The 18,537-nt window shown below is 36.4% G+C and overlaps 1 protein-coding gene across 2 annotated transcripts in view; it reads right to left on the reverse strand.

Annotated features, from left to right (window-relative positions):
* Positions 1-1,061: 1,061 nt before the first annotated feature.
* SNAP23 (synaptosome associated protein 23) overlaps positions 1,062-18,537 on the reverse strand; it is a 35,152-nt gene continuing 17,676 nt past the window's right edge. Inside the window, exons 2-9 of one of the 2 annotated variants that reach the window (XM_059913512.1) lie at positions 15,692-15,793; positions 15,071-15,112; positions 14,610-14,658; positions 13,743-13,860; positions 9,887-9,919; positions 4,812-4,970; positions 3,587-3,731; positions 1,062-2,384 (exon numbers count right to left, since the gene is read on the reverse strand). In XM_059913512.1, coding sequence (XP_059769495.1) covers positions 2,319-2,384; positions 3,587-3,731; positions 4,812-4,970; positions 9,887-9,919; positions 13,743-13,860; positions 14,610-14,658; positions 15,071-15,112; positions 15,692-15,748 — 669 coding nt within the window. In that variant the 5' untranslated portion in view covers positions 15,749-15,793 and the 3' untranslated portion in view covers positions 1,062-2,318. The remainder of the gene's footprint in view (positions 2,385-3,586; positions 3,732-4,811; positions 4,971-9,886; positions 9,920-13,742; positions 13,861-14,609; positions 14,659-15,070; positions 15,113-15,691; positions 15,794-18,537) is intronic. The other variant, XM_059913513.1, reaches the window with a different exon arrangement.

Genomic DNA, 18,537 nt, shown 5'->3' on the forward strand with positions numbered 1-18,537 from the left:
TTCTGTTTCTAGTGTATTATGAGCCTAAGTTCTAGGTCCTCATTCCTCTTTTCTCAGTAGCAGAAGCTTTGAAAAAGTATGTAACCTGGGATCCATGGATGGGCTTTCAAGACCCATTTATGCGTGATTCACGTGTGTGTGTTTGTGTGTCTATTTCTCTGGAGAGATAGGCTGTGTTGTCTTTCATCAAATTCACGAAGAGATCCTTGACCCAAAAAGAGCTCCACTCTAGAGAGAATAGCAGCTATCGTTTAATAAGCTCTTACATTTGTTGGGCACTGCTCTACGTGCTTTACCTGCATTACCACATTAAGTCTTCGCAGCAACTCTATGAGGTAGGAATCATTAATCCCACTTTACGCACAAGGAAACTGGGGCACAGAAATGGTTTTATAGTCATTCAGCCAGCAAGTGGCAGAGCTAGAGTGTAAATTCAGACACACTGGACATACTGTGTGCCTTAGCTCACTTCTAACCAATTATACTGTTGGAACAGCATACTGGTATCTTCAGAACTATTTCCTTTAGCCATAATAGTGTAAAAAAAAATTTTTTTTAACGCTTTTAGGAAGGACATTTAAGTATAGAACAGCCCCCAGTGTTTTATACCTTCTTATTTTACACATTTACTACCACCTGCCAAACTACTCCTTTTTGGTGTGTGGCATTTCTATTACTGAGGGCCTAATTAAATCTCACTATAAATATTTTCCTTTTCAGCCTTTGAAAGTTCCCATGTTAACTCTATCTCCTCCAGTAAGTGGGTTGCAGTTTTCACTCATAAACACTTTCAGTCGCTAGTGTATTTAACCTCAAATGAATAAAAGACTAGTAATGATTAAAATGAACCTCATGACAAATCATAGCGGGGAAAAGTCCTATATTTCCAATAAAAATGGGAAAGGTGCTAATAAAGTCAGCTCTTTGTTGGAGTGCCTTTTGATTTATGCATCTTTGCTCGATTCAGTTTGTCAAATAAGAGCTGACAAAATTATTGCTTTCCACCCCCCAAAAAGTACTCACAGAAGCACATCACTTATTTGAAAAAACAGTTCCACTAGTTAGTTACAAAATTTAATTGTAAGGATCAAACAGTGGTTATTGGTCAAACCAATCGACATTAATAGCTTTGAAGTGTGCAGAAGCTAGTGTTTAAATAAAGGTGACAAATACCAATCAGATTCTTATAACACTGTTCAGGATCTAAGCAAATGTGATTCTGGAAGTTGAATACAAAAAGCTAAGAGAATCATAGTGCAATCATCAATAAGTAAACCAAAGACATAATTTTCTAAATCATTTTTAAACAGAATAAGTTCTAGTTTTTAAAAAAGTTTAAAGCTACATAAAACTCAGAGCAATCTATTTTCTACCTGAGATCAAAACAAGTTTCTTTTTTCCTATCTAAACATAATTCTTGGCATTGAGGTAAATCTGAATTCACGTGATATACTTTGTCAAACTTTTCCAAAAAATTTTAAGCCCTGCTGTAGAGAGAAATTCTCATATTATATATACATATTTACATATTTTTTCTTCAAAGACTAATGACAAATTTATGAGGTTAATAGGCCTGTAATGGGACCATGATACTATTAATAATATGAAAATAAAAAGCCATTCATTTATACCAGGTGTTCCTATATGGTGCAATATGAAATGGGATCATAGAATCTATGTACATAGATGAACCACCAAGAGTTCAGAAATTAAGCTCACTTTAAGAAAACTCATTCTATTCTTTTTTGAAGCAGAGGTTGCAAAGTTGTGATGTATAACAAAAATATTGTGTATACAGGCTCCAAAACCAAGCATTGGCCTAAATTGGCAAAAACTGCAACTTAAACAGAAATTAAACCCAACTAGATCTTCACTGTGGTTATGCAACTTTTGGCTTTAGGGTCTGCAGGTTTTACTGAGGTAACAACCTCTTATCTCTTGCCTCTCCTCCTTGTGCCTGCCCCTACTGCCCCCAGCCTTTTACATGGCTGTCTTTGGCAATGCTTCCAAAGTTTGAAAGCAGAAAAACTTGCTAAGTAAACGGAGAGAATGAAAAATAACACTATATATGATGTATGAAAACCAACCTAAGAGTATGGACTGAGAAAGAAAATACTAGAAGAGAAACTAAGCAGCAGTCTACCCTCAAGGGAAAAAGAGAAAATAAAAGAATAGGGGGGCTGTTACTCCTAGGTCTTCTTCCACATCATCTCCCGATTAGAAGAGTGTGGAACCAAAATTTCAAACTCTGGAAAGGTAATGACTTTGAAGGAGGAGCTAGGGAAGTGAATAAATGATAAAGAAGTACAGCAGTAGCTTTAGCTGTCAATGAGTTTCTTTGCTCTGGCATTGGCATTGTCAATACGATCTTTGTTGGTGTCAGCCTGGAAAAAAGAAAAATATACCAGCATTACTTCACAAGGTAAGCTGCTCTAATAAATGTTAAATTTCATGTACTTAGAGTAACTGACACATTGAGAAAATTCAGGAAATAGTCGAAGCCACATTACAAAACTCATTTTGGGCAAGAAGTGACAGAATATCAGATTCATTTGGAAAAACCTGGGTGTATAAACATGACAAAGATATAACAGGAGAACTTGCCAGTATTTCATGAGTTCTGTAACATTTTTTTTCATAGTTTAACATGTCTGAAACTAGGATGCATCTTATAATCAATGGCATGTAGATGCAATGAAAATATAATGCTCTTCTCTGCTATAGATCTGGACCTTGTGGGAGTCCCCTGAACTGAATCATAGAATCTCATCTGGAGCTACCCTAGATCTCACCCAGAGACTGAAATAACCTACCCCAAGATCTGTGGAACAGATGTATCACCATCCACATCAATATGTAAATTAAAATGATGGGTAATATGTAGCCTAAACCCACATAACAGCATTGAAAACATCTTATGAACCATTGTTTGCCTTAATGAAATCCATCATAAGTGATTCAACAGAAAGCCAAGCTGAAAAACTTACCCCAACCATTAAAGTATACTGAGATTTTAATGAAGTAACAATAAATAAGAACAGCTTTTAGATGTGACACAACCAAACACAGAACACAATTTCAGTATATTTTATATCATATGAAGTAAAAAATAGCAACCGCACTTTTTTGTTACTCTTGTTTTTGTGTGTCCACCCCACGAGAACCATTCTGCAGAACTGATTTTTATCTACTGACTCATGAGATGAGGATTCGGGAACTTACTAATTTGTTATTAGTTAACAAAATAAAATTCCAAAAGCTAACTTGCTCTTTCAGGGGAAAAACAAAAGAACAAAAAAACCCCCGACAGCTCACAGAAAGGTTAGAGGAGACTGTGAGCTTCATGTGTGAAATTTTAAATAAAACCACTTGGTCCCAAGGTCTTGGTTTCAAAATGAACCAATTGAGTAAGAGATAGGAGGACTTGACTACTGTTTTTCAGTGTGTTAGAACTCATCAAAACTGCAAGGCCTGTGAGGACAGGATCTTATCCCTATTGCTCTCCCCCAGAGCATCTAGCACAGATGTCTATTACTAAACACTGTACTGGATGTCTCATTTTCCTGTGGCACTAAAAAGCTCTTACCTTTTCTGTGATCCGTTCTATCTGTCGATTTTGAGCCTCAATCTCATTGCCTATGTCCAGGGCCATGTTTTTTAGATTTCCTAGGATACTGCCCACTTGAGTCAGGTTGTCTTCCATTTCGTCTTCCCTGGCATCATTTGTTATACTATCACAAAAAGATAGTTAATTCAGTACTTTTGGGTGAATTAGAAATGGAATGAGTCTGGATTTAGTTTTTATAAAAATAAGTAACCAAAATGACCTCAGCAAGTGTTAGACCCAACAGATGCAGGTTACCATTCTTGGGAAACATTCTATAGTAAAAATGGAAAGACTAATCCAAGAGAGCACAACAGCTTAAAGCCATTTAAGATTAAGAAATAACTTTAGGATAGTGGTTTTTCAAAGTGTAATTCCCAGCATAACCTGGGAACTTGTTAGACATGAAAATATGCTAATTCTCACACTCCACTCCAGATCTCCTGAATCAGAGACTAGAAGGGACCCCAGCGATCTGTGTTTTAATACACCTCCCAGGTGATTCTGATGCACGCTTAGGTCTAAAGAACTACTGCTCTAAAATAAGGGTTGCAAAATCCTGGCCCAAAGCCAAATCTGGCCTCCCTTCTGAATTTATGAATAAGGTTTTATTTGAACACAGCCATGCTCGTTTGTTTATATATAGTTTATGGCTGCTTTTACCCTACAACAGAGTTGAGCAGTTGAGTAGTTGTGACTGAGACTGTATGGCCTGTAAAGTCTGAAATATTTACTATCTGACCCTTTACAGATATCCTTATAGGGATTTGGTTGACTCCTACTCTAGATGATACATTTTAAAACACATCTTCTTATTTACAGAAGTAAAACATGATTACTTGAATAATTTGGAAAGTACTTTACAAAGAAAAGTTAATCCATCCTTGAATGTCAACAATCCCAGTCACCATTTTGTCAGAAGGCAAATTTTAAAATGGAATAAGGGACTTCGCTGGTGGTCCAGTGGTTAAGACTCTCCCCGCTTCCACTGCAGGAGGCACGGGTTCGATCCCTGGTAGGGGAACTAAGATCCCGCACACCCCCACATGCCGTGCGGCCAAAAAAAAAAAAAAAAAATCCAAAAATAAAAAAGGAATAAATGCTATTTCTAATTAATAAGTTGGGGTTCATGCATAATTACACCCAGTCTCCAGAGAGAGCCATTCATTTAGGAAAAGAATAAAAATATCGGGAAGAGCTGGCATACCGTTTAATGTATCCGCCGCTGGCTGCTCCTGTGGTTGCTTGCTGAGGCTGACCATTTGTCACTCGGCCTGGCTGCTTAGATACTACATTGCTAGGAGAGTTGTCTCCACCGTCTCCCCATGTTGCCTTATAGGCTTTACTAGACTCAAAGTTCTTTCTCCTATATAAGAGTCAGGAGTGTAGAGAGATACCAAAAAGCAGGAGAGGGAGAAATGACATTATTAGTGCTTGTTACCTTAGGGATGCCCTAGCACCCTTAGAATAAAAGCTACATGCAGCTAGATCTAGATTATCTACACTATGCTCCATCACAATCTGGCATAGGAAAAAGAGAACGGTGTAAGCCCACTTACATTAAAAACATTTTTTTAAAGGTTAAACTACTTCCACCAAATCTTCACTGAGCAGTTAGCAAGTACCAAAATGTAATTATTTGATTTTTCAGGTTCTCCTAGCCTCTGACACTCTCCAGAAAAGAGGTTAATGGACACTAGGAAAAAAATTCCTTAGGAAAGGTGCTCTGGGATGCCTTAATGGTTCCTTGGAAGCATCTCAGAGGTTGATGAGGGATGGAAGAGAAAGAAGGCTGAGTGGGCAGTACTTAGACCTCAGTTGCTCACTTACTTAAACTATAGTAGTTTCAGCTGATCTGTTTTTTAAAGTTAGAACTGTGCATTAAATTTTTTAAAAAAGGTTTCTTCGGGGGGTGGTGGTGGTGTGATGAATTGGGAGATTGGGATTGACATATATACACTAATATGTATAAAATGGATAACTAATAAGAACCTGCTGTATAAAAAAATACAATTTTAAAAAAGTTATTATAAAAAAATTATTTTTACAAAAAGGTTTCTTAAGAAACAAACATCATGAAGGAAAGGCAATGAATGAGTTCCTTGGCTACAATGGTACCAGTTACAAATAGTTTGGTTTAGGACTTTTTCATTTAAGAGTTTACTTTTCCACCTTAAAAAAAAAAAAGATCCTAAATCCAAGCCTCTTAAAAATAGAAGCATATGTTTAGATTAACTGATATAGCTAAAAATCAGCCAAAGCCAAAATTTTACCGTGGGATTTACTACTTAAACTGGTATAAATGGCAAGAAAAAGAACCTAGTAAAATGACTTTCAAGTGGCTATTACAAAAAACACAAATAAAACTTTTTCTTACTGATTATTTGGCTAGGTAAAGTTTCCACTCACACAATTTTAGTTTTTGCTTTTCTATAAACAAAAACAAAGTAGTATATGGCTATAACATTGGTTTCTGATTTATTCCACATGATACATTAATGAGGAAGTTTTGAAATCGCAAAAGCAAAGGAGAGATTTTAGGAAAGCAGTGGCTCCTTTCTTAATAGGATCATGTGAGGATTCATGTTTGGCAAACCTAGAATTGGATCTTAGACCTTAATCATCAATGCTACAGAAAGGGTACTATATGTTTAATTAATCAATCTATTTAGTTATTAATAAGCCATGTTAAAGCCTTCCTGGAACAAGGTGGGATACCCATTATTTAGTACTACTTTTTTTTTTTTGGTTGCATCGGGTCTTAGTTGCGACACACGGGATCTTCGTTGAGGCATGCGGGAGCTTTCCTTGCAGTGCGCGGGCTTCTCTCTAGTTGTGGTCTGCAGGTTTTCTCTTCTCTAGTTGTGGAGCGCAGGCTCCAGGGCACGTGGGCTCTGTAGTTGTGGCGCTCAATTCCAGAGTGCGTGGGCTCTGTAGTTTGCAGCACGCGGGTTCTCTAGTTGAGGCGCACGAGCTCAGTAGTTGTGATGTGCGCTTAATTGCCCCGCGGCATGTGGGATCTTAGTTCCCTGACCAGGGATCGAACCTGCATCCCCTGCATTGGAAGGCAGATTCTTTACCACTGGACCACCAGGGAAGTCCCCGATATACACATTATTTAAATGAATATTTATAAATAATTTCTGTTTAGTAAAAAACCCATTTACATGTATTCTTTGTTAATAAGATGGGTGTCAGGCAAAATTCTGAAGCAGGGTAATAGCAACCAAGCAAAATAAACAACATATAAGTTTATCAGAAAGTTCACCAGAAATATTAATAGAAGTAATATAAGATAAGTGAGGCTTTTATCAGGATGTTAGACTGTAAAACAGGTCAAAGATTGAGGGCTGGAATTCTAATGTCACTAAATAATAAGACACTGTGCTTCTGAGAGTCTTAGCACAGAAGCACTGGGTTGGGACAGACTTGTGGGCTCTTGGTCTAGCAAGGGATATACACATGCTCCAACCTCCTCAACCTTAAGAAATAATATTTGAAATTCCTTCAACTTCTGAGAATTCTTCCTTCAATTAGATATAAGGGGCATAAGATGCAAACGAATTGTTTTAACATGATATTGTGAATGAGGTTCAATTAAAGCATAGTTTATAAACAAAGAATCAGACTGGTTATCAAACCCTTCTCCCTTTAAGAGGACTGGATCTTTGATGTTCTTCCAATATCAAGGGGAAAAGGTACAAAAAGCTGACTTGAATTGTCACATTTATTTTCAAATGGATTGGGGAAAAAAACTCTGCACTTCTTTTTCATGCAGTTTTGACATGTTCTCCATGTTTATAAAGCAGTGATTTTTATATGCTGTTGATTTCATATCTTCATCCTTGTGATAGTTCCATGTCTCTTTCAGCACCTCTTCTCCAGGTAATAATACCTTCTGCTTGCTCAAGATCCTGCCACATGCTGTTACCCTGGAGCTTCTCCCACTGAGTTGTAAAACCCTTAAAGACACCTGTTTTTAAGGGCATTGTCAGGCAGCTGAGTATCTAATAAAAACAACAACGGTTTTAATCTAATTTGTCTTCCTTCAAAGGGTCTTAAGTGCTTTAAAAGGTAGTATTTCCTAAACTTGACTGAGCACCAAAGTGACCTGGATGATTCTGAATACACAGATGTGTATTTCAGGCTACATTCTGAAAATTCTACTTCAATTTGTATCGGATGGAGCCTGGGAATCTTCTGTTGTAACTATGGTTTTATTTAAATTCAATAGATCATTTAGCTGCCCAACCAGGGAAGAGAAACACTGTTCTAAGAGACTTCCAATCTGTTGTAGAAGGAATATTTTAGATTACTATGGTAGTACACCTTAGTATTTCTATATATTGGGACACTGAGGAATTAATCTGGAGGAAGTGAACATATACCCAAGGTTTTTTTTTTAAGCCACAAGATTTAGAGTAAATTGACTTGAATCCCAATCCTAGACCTGTCATTCAGTAGCTACAGAACCTTATGCAAACTTCCATCTCTGAGCATCTTTTCTTATGTGTAAAACGATAACAGTACTTAATAAGTCACAGGGCTGTTGATAATAGATGTAAAATTGTTCTGTAAAGCATTAGACAAATATTGTTGTTCTTTGGTTTCAACTCAACCTGATCCTTAGTTAAAAGTTCATGTCTTTAATTGCACAGATTACCAATTGGCATGTTTATTCTTATAGCCCATTAACATTCCCTAGCTTTGAGATCTACAAGCAGCCGAATATAGTTGGAATATAGCTATATAAAAAGACATCTAGGCCAGGGTTGTTTCTGGTCTACAGTAAGAAAGAAATGGTTCTGGTTTGCAACAGAACTCTTCTGCATAACAAAATTAACAGCCCCTCTGGGAAGAAATTAGATTTCATAATAAAATGCTTAAGCAAATTTGTGGTAGATTTTAATGCAATTAAGAACTCCATCTAGAAAGTTAGATTTACCCCTGACTGTCAGTTTTGAAGAGTTTAATAATCTTTAACTACTACATTTTTTCAGATAAATATCACATTCAAAAATGGCATGTTTGAAATAAGAATTTGAAATATCCCTTAAGAAGCTGCTATAAATACAGAAAACAAGTATCAGGATATGAACACAGTAACTTTAACAATTTCTTTTTTGAGTTTTGGTTGTCAACATTAGTACTAACTGAATAAAATAGCAAAAAGAAAGCCCAAGCAGGGAGAGAGAGAGAGAGAGAGAGGTGATCAGGTTACAGGAAAGAAGAAAAAGAAGGGCAAGAAACAAAGGGTAGAAATCAAACAATTTTCTAACATTTAACCATGGTATTCATAGTCCCCATAAAGATCCAAAATTAAGGAGTCAAACATTATAATAAACAGTAGGCTGACTAGAGGGTTAACTTCCATAAAAAAATTAAGATTAGTTAGCTCTGCATTAATTCAATACGAAACCACAGCAAGCTAACACATGACATAATAGGTATTATGGAACAGATGATAATATATATAAAGAGAGTAAACCCTTATTTAAAAAAAGGAGATAACTAGATATGGCAACATTTTAAATTTATATCCCACCTTGTTCCAAATGGCATTTAAGATGACTTACATTGGCAATTAATTCCTCAATTTGGTAGTGGCCTAAATCATGGGGAATCCAAAATCATTAGAAGCAATACTTCAATAGAGGAAATACTGATTCTGGAACCAGAAAGGAGTAGGAAAACTTAACAGAAGAAAGGAAGCTGAAATCAAAGTCTATGTATTTAGCCTGAATTCCCTTACCTTTGATCAGAACTAGAATGCAGCAATTCTCTACAAAGATCAACCTATTTAAAACGTCTTAGGAAACTTTAGGGGTGTTTTTACTTTTATAATCTTAAATGTTTTTTAGCAAAAACTTAGTATCAGAGCCATTAGTCAAAGGGTGGTATTATAGATTAAGATCCTTTCGTCAATCCATCTTCTGGCAGACAGCACTCATCAAGAACAAATTCACTTTACATTACACAACACAGCACAGCTTTTAAGAGTCTCTACCACTCACAAAATCCATGCACATGCACAGAAAAGCCATTTGAAGCATCACCTTTAGATAGCAGGTTAACAGCCCAAATTGCGCCACAAGACTGCATCTTAAAGTTCCCTTTGATCAGTTACTGAGCTCAGCTTCTGATGTTAAATCTTCATTTTTAGTAAGCATATTAGAAAGGAAGAGATTAGGTGAGAGAATGAAATGCAGAAAACAGTGAATGCCAATCAAACAGAACAGAAGCAGGTTTAGTTTTCAAAACATAATGCATTTAAATTCCTGCCTGGTTTCATAGAAACAACCAACATCTGAGAATCTAGATAAAAAGAAAAACATGAAAACTATTTAAACCAGAGCGTACTTCGTTTTTCCTAAGAATGTCTGAATGATGATATTCTGTCCTAAAATTATGAACATTAACATGAAGAGAAGGCAAATACTTTGTATCTCCAGTGAGTAGGATGGAGGAAGCACTCAAATGCTGACTAAAATACAGTAATTCAATATTTATTTTAACTAATCAGAGCTGAATATTTACATCTTAATATGACATAAGATTCGATAGTATAAAACCTGTAGTACCAATTTTCAACTTCTCTAGTAAGTGGTCCAGAAATACCAACCTGTCTTCAAACTATGTGCCAATATGTTTGACATTTTAAGCACAGAATGAAGAGAGGCAGGTTAAGACAGAGGAATACTTTGTCTGACAATGGTTAAACTGGGACATCAGGCAGTTTACTATTCTGAGACGTCCCATTTTAAACCTGCCTCTTTTTAAACTCTTGTTAATTAGAATTACGACTTATCAAAGTTACTGACAAAGGAACTTCCCTTGCGGTCCAGTGGTTAGGACTCGGCGCTTTCACTGCCGGGAGCCTGGGTTCGATCCCTGGTAGGGAACTAAGATCCCGCAAGCAGTGTGACGCGGCCAAAACAACAAAACAAAACAAAAACACCCCAAAGTTACTGACAAAGATATAGGATTTTTAATAAGGATCTGTTCTATTTTGCTTTTAGGATTCAAATAGTAGCAAGCTAAAAGAATGACATTTATTCACAATTTTAAAGTTTAATCCTTGTAGTCTGTTTTCAAATTCTAGTAGTCCTTTAAAAAGAATTAGCTAAAATTAAAAGTCACTTCTAATACAGGGTTCTGTTAAGTGAAGCTATTTCCATGTCTTATTAGAAAAAGATCTGCTGATATGGCTTTAATGAATACTACTAAACAAAAGAAATCTCAAAGAACAAATCTACTCAAGACATTTTCTATATAGTAATACATCTAACAAAAGCAACAACAAAAAGGTTCTTTCTTTTCTTGCCTGTCGAGCAAGGTAGCATACAGTTAAAAACTAGGGCTCTGCCTGGTTTTGAATCTCAGCTCTTCCACTTGTTAGTGTAGTCTCCTTATGCCTCTGTTTCCCCATATGTAAAACGGTGATAATAAGAGGAACTATCTCATATTAAGGGTATTGTAAGGATTAAATTTAAAGTGCTCAGGATAGTAAGAGCCTAAATTAATATACAGGCTCACAACTCTCATGCAAACCTTTGGATGTGAGACATTTTGAGCAGTACCACATAATCACATACATCAATATTTCTGCAGTGAAACAGATTAACATTTATGCTAAGTGTAACAAAGACTATTAAATAGCTTCAGTTCAGGTTACATCTTGTAGCCTAATTAATAAGTTGTGGCACTACATTCTGAAAAAAACAAACCTTTGGCTTTCAGAGTTTTTTATATTTCTAAATGGCAGATAAGAGACTGTGGACCTGAGCTGTTATTACTAGTACCAGAATTAGTACTAGCTTTATACAGAAGACTAAGATATCATCTCTGCCTTTGAGAAGCTCATGTTATGGCTATTTATATGATAAGCCTAACTGAAACACAGATTAGCAGATTAAGCTTAGAAAGATCACGCCCCTGGCAGGAATGAAAACAGATAAAGCTGAGGACAAGAGATACCATAGAGGGGAAGGACTCAATGGTGTAAAGGAGAGATGGATGGAAGGGAGGCAATTAAAATCGGAATCTTTAAAGTGAAACACTACTCTCTCCTCTTCAGAGAACAAGTGTTCTGTTATAGGAGCCCCTTGATTCCAACTGTTAACAAGTACTTTCTTCTCTTGACCCACTAGGAAAGGGCTCTGCTGAGGTTAGAGGCTGACGACGGACTGCTTCAGGACCATACTCTACCTTCTCTCTCAGACTGTCCAAGGAAATCCTGCCTATGCTTGTCTGGGTACACAAAGAAAAATAAAATTAATACTTATGTAGCTCCATTTCCCACTTTCTATGATATCAGACCACCTTAGGATTCACTGCTCTTCCTACTCATCAGAGATAATTTGCTCTAGGTTCTAGGAAGGACTTCCTCTTCCTTGCTCTTCTCTTAATATGTATCTCAATGAAGTTCATTTACTTTTTTCCCCTGAACTCTTCCAAGAGGGTACACAGAACATAGGAGAAAAGTGCAAGTAAGTTTGCAAAACATAGTTAAAAAAAGAGTTTAGATTAAAAAAATCTGTGCATTTCTAACTTGTTTGCTGAAAGTAATCTGCTAAACCCTGATTCGCAGGTCATAGTTACTAAAATATGCACTTTTGGAGAGTCAACCAAGGTCTAAACAGGTCAACAGACTTGTCTTTCTTAGCTTCTTATGCCCAAAACAAACACTAAAGTTGACCAACAAGTAATTTAACTCTATTTTCTCCAGTAGAAATGGCACAGAGAATGTTGTCACCTGAAAACACTTATCTGAAAGCATGAGAGAGCAAAACCTCCTCCATTCCTAACTCCTTTGAGGAGTAAAAAAATGCTGAGAGTCTGTAAACCTTCGTATCTCATTTTTGGTTTACCACACCAGCTGAGACAACTGGATGGAAGCAGTAACGTTTACAAAGCTCTTTAAAAATGAATACTCTCAGCAGAAAGGATAGTCATTCAATCTCCAGACAATGTCATTTCAGCCAAAGGTAAAGTTCAAAGTTGTTTTGTTAATGACTCCTCATCTTTGTCTGAATACATGTACTATTTGTCAACACCATGGAGTTTGTTTTACCCAAGATTAAGTAGAGAATTTAAATGTTAATAATAAAGTCACTAAAAAGAATGAATTCCTTTCTGTCAAGTATAATCTCATACACTATACACAAATAATTTGAAGACTTTTCATCTCCTAGTTTACTAGAGGCTTCAAATCTTCAAAGTCTTCTTTGATGTTTCCTTCTTCATGTTTGATATACAATCAGTTGATTTACAGTGAATTTTTTTGACTTACACTTTTCTCTCTAATATTGATGATAAAGTTATACCCCACAGGCCTAGTTTACAAAAGGTTCCTAACTAGTCTCTTGGTGTGTGGTTATATACTCCACTCCAATCAATCAACCCCTTAGGCTGGCATTCAAAGTTCCTCTATTGCCTACTTATGTATTATTTTCCACTTCTCATCTATATGAATCATGTAGTACAGTTAAGTCAAGCTCCTCTGTAATCTTTATTTAAATTAAATCTTCCACAGGAAATGTCTTCCCACTTCTTTCATGACCATCCAGATCTTTCTAATCATTCAGAGCCCAACTCAAGTCCTATCTCTCCTATAAGATGGTCTCCAAACCAACCTTTATCAGTTCTATACCTTTAGCCTCAGTTGATATCACATGATCTAGCACTAGATTTATATAGTTTTTACTTTTTGCTATTCTTTCTCATATAGCCAACCACATGGTAAGTCTTTTGAAGCCAGGATCCAAGTCCTTTATTCCCTTGACCATCCCTCATGTGCCTACCACAGAACACATATTTTGTTAATTCTCCTTATGTGAAAGGAAAAGACACTAATTCTATCCTGCTCTGTATTACCCAGATGTATATTTCCCAACCTTTTCTTGTATTATTAAAAAATGAAATTGGGACTTGATCGAAAGATTGATCAAATTTAAGTGATGGTTTGCAGTGAACATGCCCATTTATACAACAAGTTTGATCTGACTGAAGGAGAAACAGCTTCAGTTGATCTAACAAAGTTCCTTATTTAGGCCCCATCATACTTATTGGGAGGTGGGGGGGGGGGTGTGCTCTCATTTTAGATTTATTTGAAAAAGGTCTTGATTTATCAACTCACCTATTACAGGGGCATACACAAAGGCCACAGCACTTGTTTAGTTCTGTTAAAGTCTTCTCTGCTTCTCTCATGTCTTTGTTTATTTGGTCCATGCCTTCTTCTACGCGTTTTAGTTGTTCTGAGAATAAGTTGTGGAAGTTACATTTTGTGTTACATTCATGGGGCCAACCAGAAAATGCCATTATGATGGAACAGCAAAAACTTTAACCTCGAATCCACCAATAACCCATCACAGTGACTGTATCAGGGCCAGGTGGTATTACAGACTGTCCAGAATGAAAATAGTCTTTCACATACTGATCCTGGGGCACCTGGCCTCTGACTGTGGAAAAATTTGTTCTAAGGAAATTGGTATAATAGGAGCATGTGAGGATTGGTTTAGAGATCACTTTTGTAACCAAATTAAGTGTACTTTGACTAGACCAGATCCCCAGCATTTCTATTATTGGATAGGCTCAAAACCTGAAGGCTGTCATAAGATTAATAAAAACTAGACCAGATTGCTCAGGGCCAAATCAAACAGAATGTTTCCAAGCCTGCCTGAATCTGACCTATTTAAGGACTTAACTTGATTTCTGAAAATGATGCAAAAATATCATAATGTCCAGTTCACATATGACCAATACACACAATAAGCCCTGCTACATAATAAATACTTGGTATACAATGGGGTATTGTGGCCCCCACCTCAAATAGGCAACAAACATGATATAATTCAAATCAGCAGAAAAGAAGTAAAATAGCAGTCTTATCTTACAAAGGGAAGGTACTCCCAAAGGCTTAATTAATTTTATACACGGCTGATTTGAAAAGGCTTTCCGGCATCCTAAATCAAATCAAGAATTTCTGCCAATGACTGCAACTCACCCCCTTGTTCATCCAGCGTAGTGATAGTCTTGATTCCTGCATCCTGAGACTAAAAGAAGGGAAAAATGCTGAGAGCACAGCAAAATAAAAACAAAACAGAAACAGAACCTACAAGGTCTGAAAAACAGCAAGAATCATTAGAAACTTAAGTTTCTCAGAGGACTAGAGCTACAGAGGAAACTGATCTCCCCAAACCAACACACTTTAACATATTAACCCCCCAAAACAAGTCACAAACTCATGGTGAATTGTCTTCCCTGTCATATTCCAATACTATCAATTAGAAAAACAAAAAAGGCCCATTACTGCATGGTTTGACAATTTCAGCAATTGCTGGTTTCAAATAATAAAGCTTATTGATAAAATACCCTTCTGATTCTTAACAGTAATTCCAGCCTGTGCTATCAGAATCCCTTCTATACAGTTCCTATACTTAACTTGATGATTAAACACTTTCTTACCTCAATGGCTAAACCCAGGATTCTCCTTGTACTTTCCAGAGACTAGGAAAAAACACAGAGTTTCAGCATTCTACAACATGTAGCAACCGCCCACCCCCCCAGCCCAAAATCTGATCACAGGCCATATTCATAATGCTACTCTATTTTTAAAGATTGCCAGCCCATCCACCTCTCCCTTTAAAACAAAAAAAGAAAGCTTATTACTATAATTTTGGTTATTTTCTTCCTACCAGATGGTCCTTAAGAGAAAATTTGGAAGGTGAAGTTAATGGGATTTATAAAAAATTTAATGTAAGCAGAAATCTAGGTATATTACACAGATATTAGAAAATCCTGTTAAAATTAAATGTCAGAAGTCCTCAAATCTAGAATATTTTTGTTGTAAGTAACTGTTCAGTAATGACTTAAAAAAAAAAAAAAAACATACAAATTGTTTTCACTTATTTAGCTTTTTGATGAGTTGAAAAAATAAGGAGCTAGTAATGGCGCTCTAGAGCAAATGTATTCTTTGATATAAAGAGACTAGGAAGAAGCCAAAATGGTCTTCTAAGAAGGTCCTCTCATCCTTCCACTGTGAAAACTGAAAGAGAATTCATTACTTATTCCAAGTAAAACCTTTACCTCATCAGTAACCTGGTTAGCCCTCAGCTGAATTTCTTCTGCTGACAGATTATCCATGATGAATTAAAACTTGATAGGTGGAGAAACTGAAATGTGGATATTCTGTAAGAATAAGGACACAAAAAACAAGTTTGTTTGAGCAAAGAGTGTATATTTATGGAATTTAGGATACTTGGAAAACACGGTAAAATAGCCTATCTTTATCCCTATCTATCTATCTATCTACCTATCTATCTATATTTCAGGTGAAGAAATTAAGGCTGAGAGATGGTAAGTAAATGCTTAAATGCTAGTTATTACCAGAGGTGAAACTAAAACTCAGGTTTCAGGACTTCCAGTGAAGCACTGTTTCTAATAGGAAAGTGGTCCTTCTACTTTGAGAAGGAAGGCATTATTAGAAGACAAGCTTCAAGAAACTATTAAAATGAATTCCTGGTTGTACAATGTTCTTTGTACATTGTCTGAATATGGAAAAGCAATAAGGTGAAGAAGTCGAAGTTAGGTAGTGTTCTATTAGTAAAGTAACAAATTCAAAGTCGTGTGCCTGCAGAGCACAGGAAACACTCTAAAAATGTGCCAGTTGTCCGGGCTACTCATTGGAGAAAATGAAATACTTTCATTCTTAACAAGAAAAGGATAATGTTGATACAAAGAGCTCAGAAAAGACCTAGCTTTTATTAAGAGTAGACTCTCTCTTTCCAATTACTGTATGGTTTGTTATTTTAGTGAAGCCCCTAAGAAACTGTACAATTATTCTTCTATACTTAGTAACTTAGTAACTCATAGTAACTCAGGAAGTGATCTCACAGACATTCAAACTGAAACATAAAACTTTTAATAGGTGAAGATTCCAAAGAGTCCTGCCTTCTAATATTAACAGCGATACATTGTTGTATAGTATTCTTCTTTGAGCAGTCATGTGGAGTAATAAGCACTGTGTGACTTACCTAGGTTGTTTTCTTTTTATTACATTTGCTAGCTTTGTTATTAAAAATTTGAAAACCAATTTTACCAAAGCCCTTTGTCAATGACACATATAAAAGTGTGGTTCACATTCTGGATTCATCCCCAGGGGACATGTGGCAATGTCTGGAGAATTTTTTGATTGCCAGGAGTTGGGGGGGTAAGGAGGAGTAATGTTACTGGCATCTAGTTGGTAGAGGCCAGGGATACTGCTAAACCTCCTATAATGCTCCTTGGGACAGTCCCACAACAAGAATTATCTGGCCCAAAATGTCAAAGTGCTCAGGTTGAGAAATCCTGCCATGGAGTACACTCACTGACGAGCAGGGAACTTTGTTAACTAAGAAGGTACTAGACTGAACACTTGGAGGGAAAGGATTTTATTATATTTTTGTACCTCTAACACCTAACAGGATCTGACAGTTCGTACCCCAGTAAATGTGTGCTGAATGAACAAATAAGTAGAAAAACAAGATGTACGCTCACTTAAGTGGATCTTAGAAACAAAGCTACATGTAATAGTAGCACAAAGCCTTCAAATAAACACTAGAACCACAAACCAAAAAATTGCCATTACATGTGTATGATTTAGAATGGCCTGCTGGTCACATACAGATCTTTTTAGTCACATCCGTAGCTAACCAACACTTTTATTAGAACCATCTAAACAAAAAGCGACAATATACCATTCCTAGGACAGGAAGGCATTACATTTAGGGCCTTGTTTATAATTCTACTGTCATTGTTAACCATTTCAGGATTTAATTAAGATTTTGAGCCTTGATTAAAGACATTAATGCTCATAAAACTACTGTTATTAAAATTATTAAATTGCCAAAAGTTGCAAATTTAATCTCATAGCTTGTATGCCACAGTAGGACTGTGGCTCTGCCAAAAGGTTCATATACTAAGATACATAATCAAGATATAAAGGTCTCTCTTAAATTGAGAACTGATCATTCATTAGATATAAGCATAAACAGAACCACATGCTTTATTACCTTGCTAATTGTTTATGAGACTTTAGCTTTAATCACACATATGATTATGCTACAGTTTCTCTTCTGTCAGTCTTTCATAGTTGTAATTATAAAAAGAAAAGGAAGTTGCTTTGTACCCTCCCACCGTTTTTGTATGCTTTTCCTTTCTATAATATCCCCATCTGCCTGCCCAGGCAGTCTCGTGCTTTCCCACACAAGGTATCTTTCAAAGCCTGTCCTTCCTAGGCAATACGCTCCAAAGTTATCTATCCCTCTCACGTGAAACTCCTAAATGCCCCACAGAGCAGAAAGTGTTAAGAAAAGCAATACACACTAATCAGTTAGTATGTGGAAATGACATCCCGATTAGGTTTTCCAATATAGTATACTATGGGCAGGAAGATATTTTGGGCGTAAGGAAGCTCAGATCTCTCAAATTGTATAATTTTGTAATTCTACTCCTAGAAGTGATTCTTGCCAATTACAAGTCAATATTTGTTATTCTCCTAGTAAATATGAGCAAAACTCCATGTAGGTTCAAAGAGAGGCTTGAATGCAAAACTGACCTCTGTCAAACTTAAAGATTCCAAGAGTCCTTGCCTTTAATTATCAAAAAAAAAAAATTAAAAGATTAAAAAAAAAAAAAAAAGGCAGATATAGCTGGGAAGCAGATGTGAAGAGTCACTCCTGGCATAGCAGTGGTGCCATTTTTTAGGACACACCTTTTAAGTGAACTCAAAGTGCTGCCTAGTACTTCTTTTTTTCCTCCCTGAGCAGATGACACACAAAACAAGAAACAGACTTCTGTAAAGTTCTCACATGTTTGGCATGCTGATATCAGGACAGAGCTGCCTAAGACTTCTCTATTCTGGATTTTTGAGGATGTTGAGCACATGATTAAAG

Source organism: Balaenoptera ricei, chromosome 2 (assembly GCF_028023285.1).
Source record: "Balaenoptera ricei isolate mBalRic1 chromosome 2, mBalRic1.hap2, whole genome shotgun sequence".
Classification (NCBI taxonomy): Eukaryota; Metazoa; Chordata; class Mammalia; order Artiodactyla; family Balaenopteridae; genus Balaenoptera; species Balaenoptera ricei.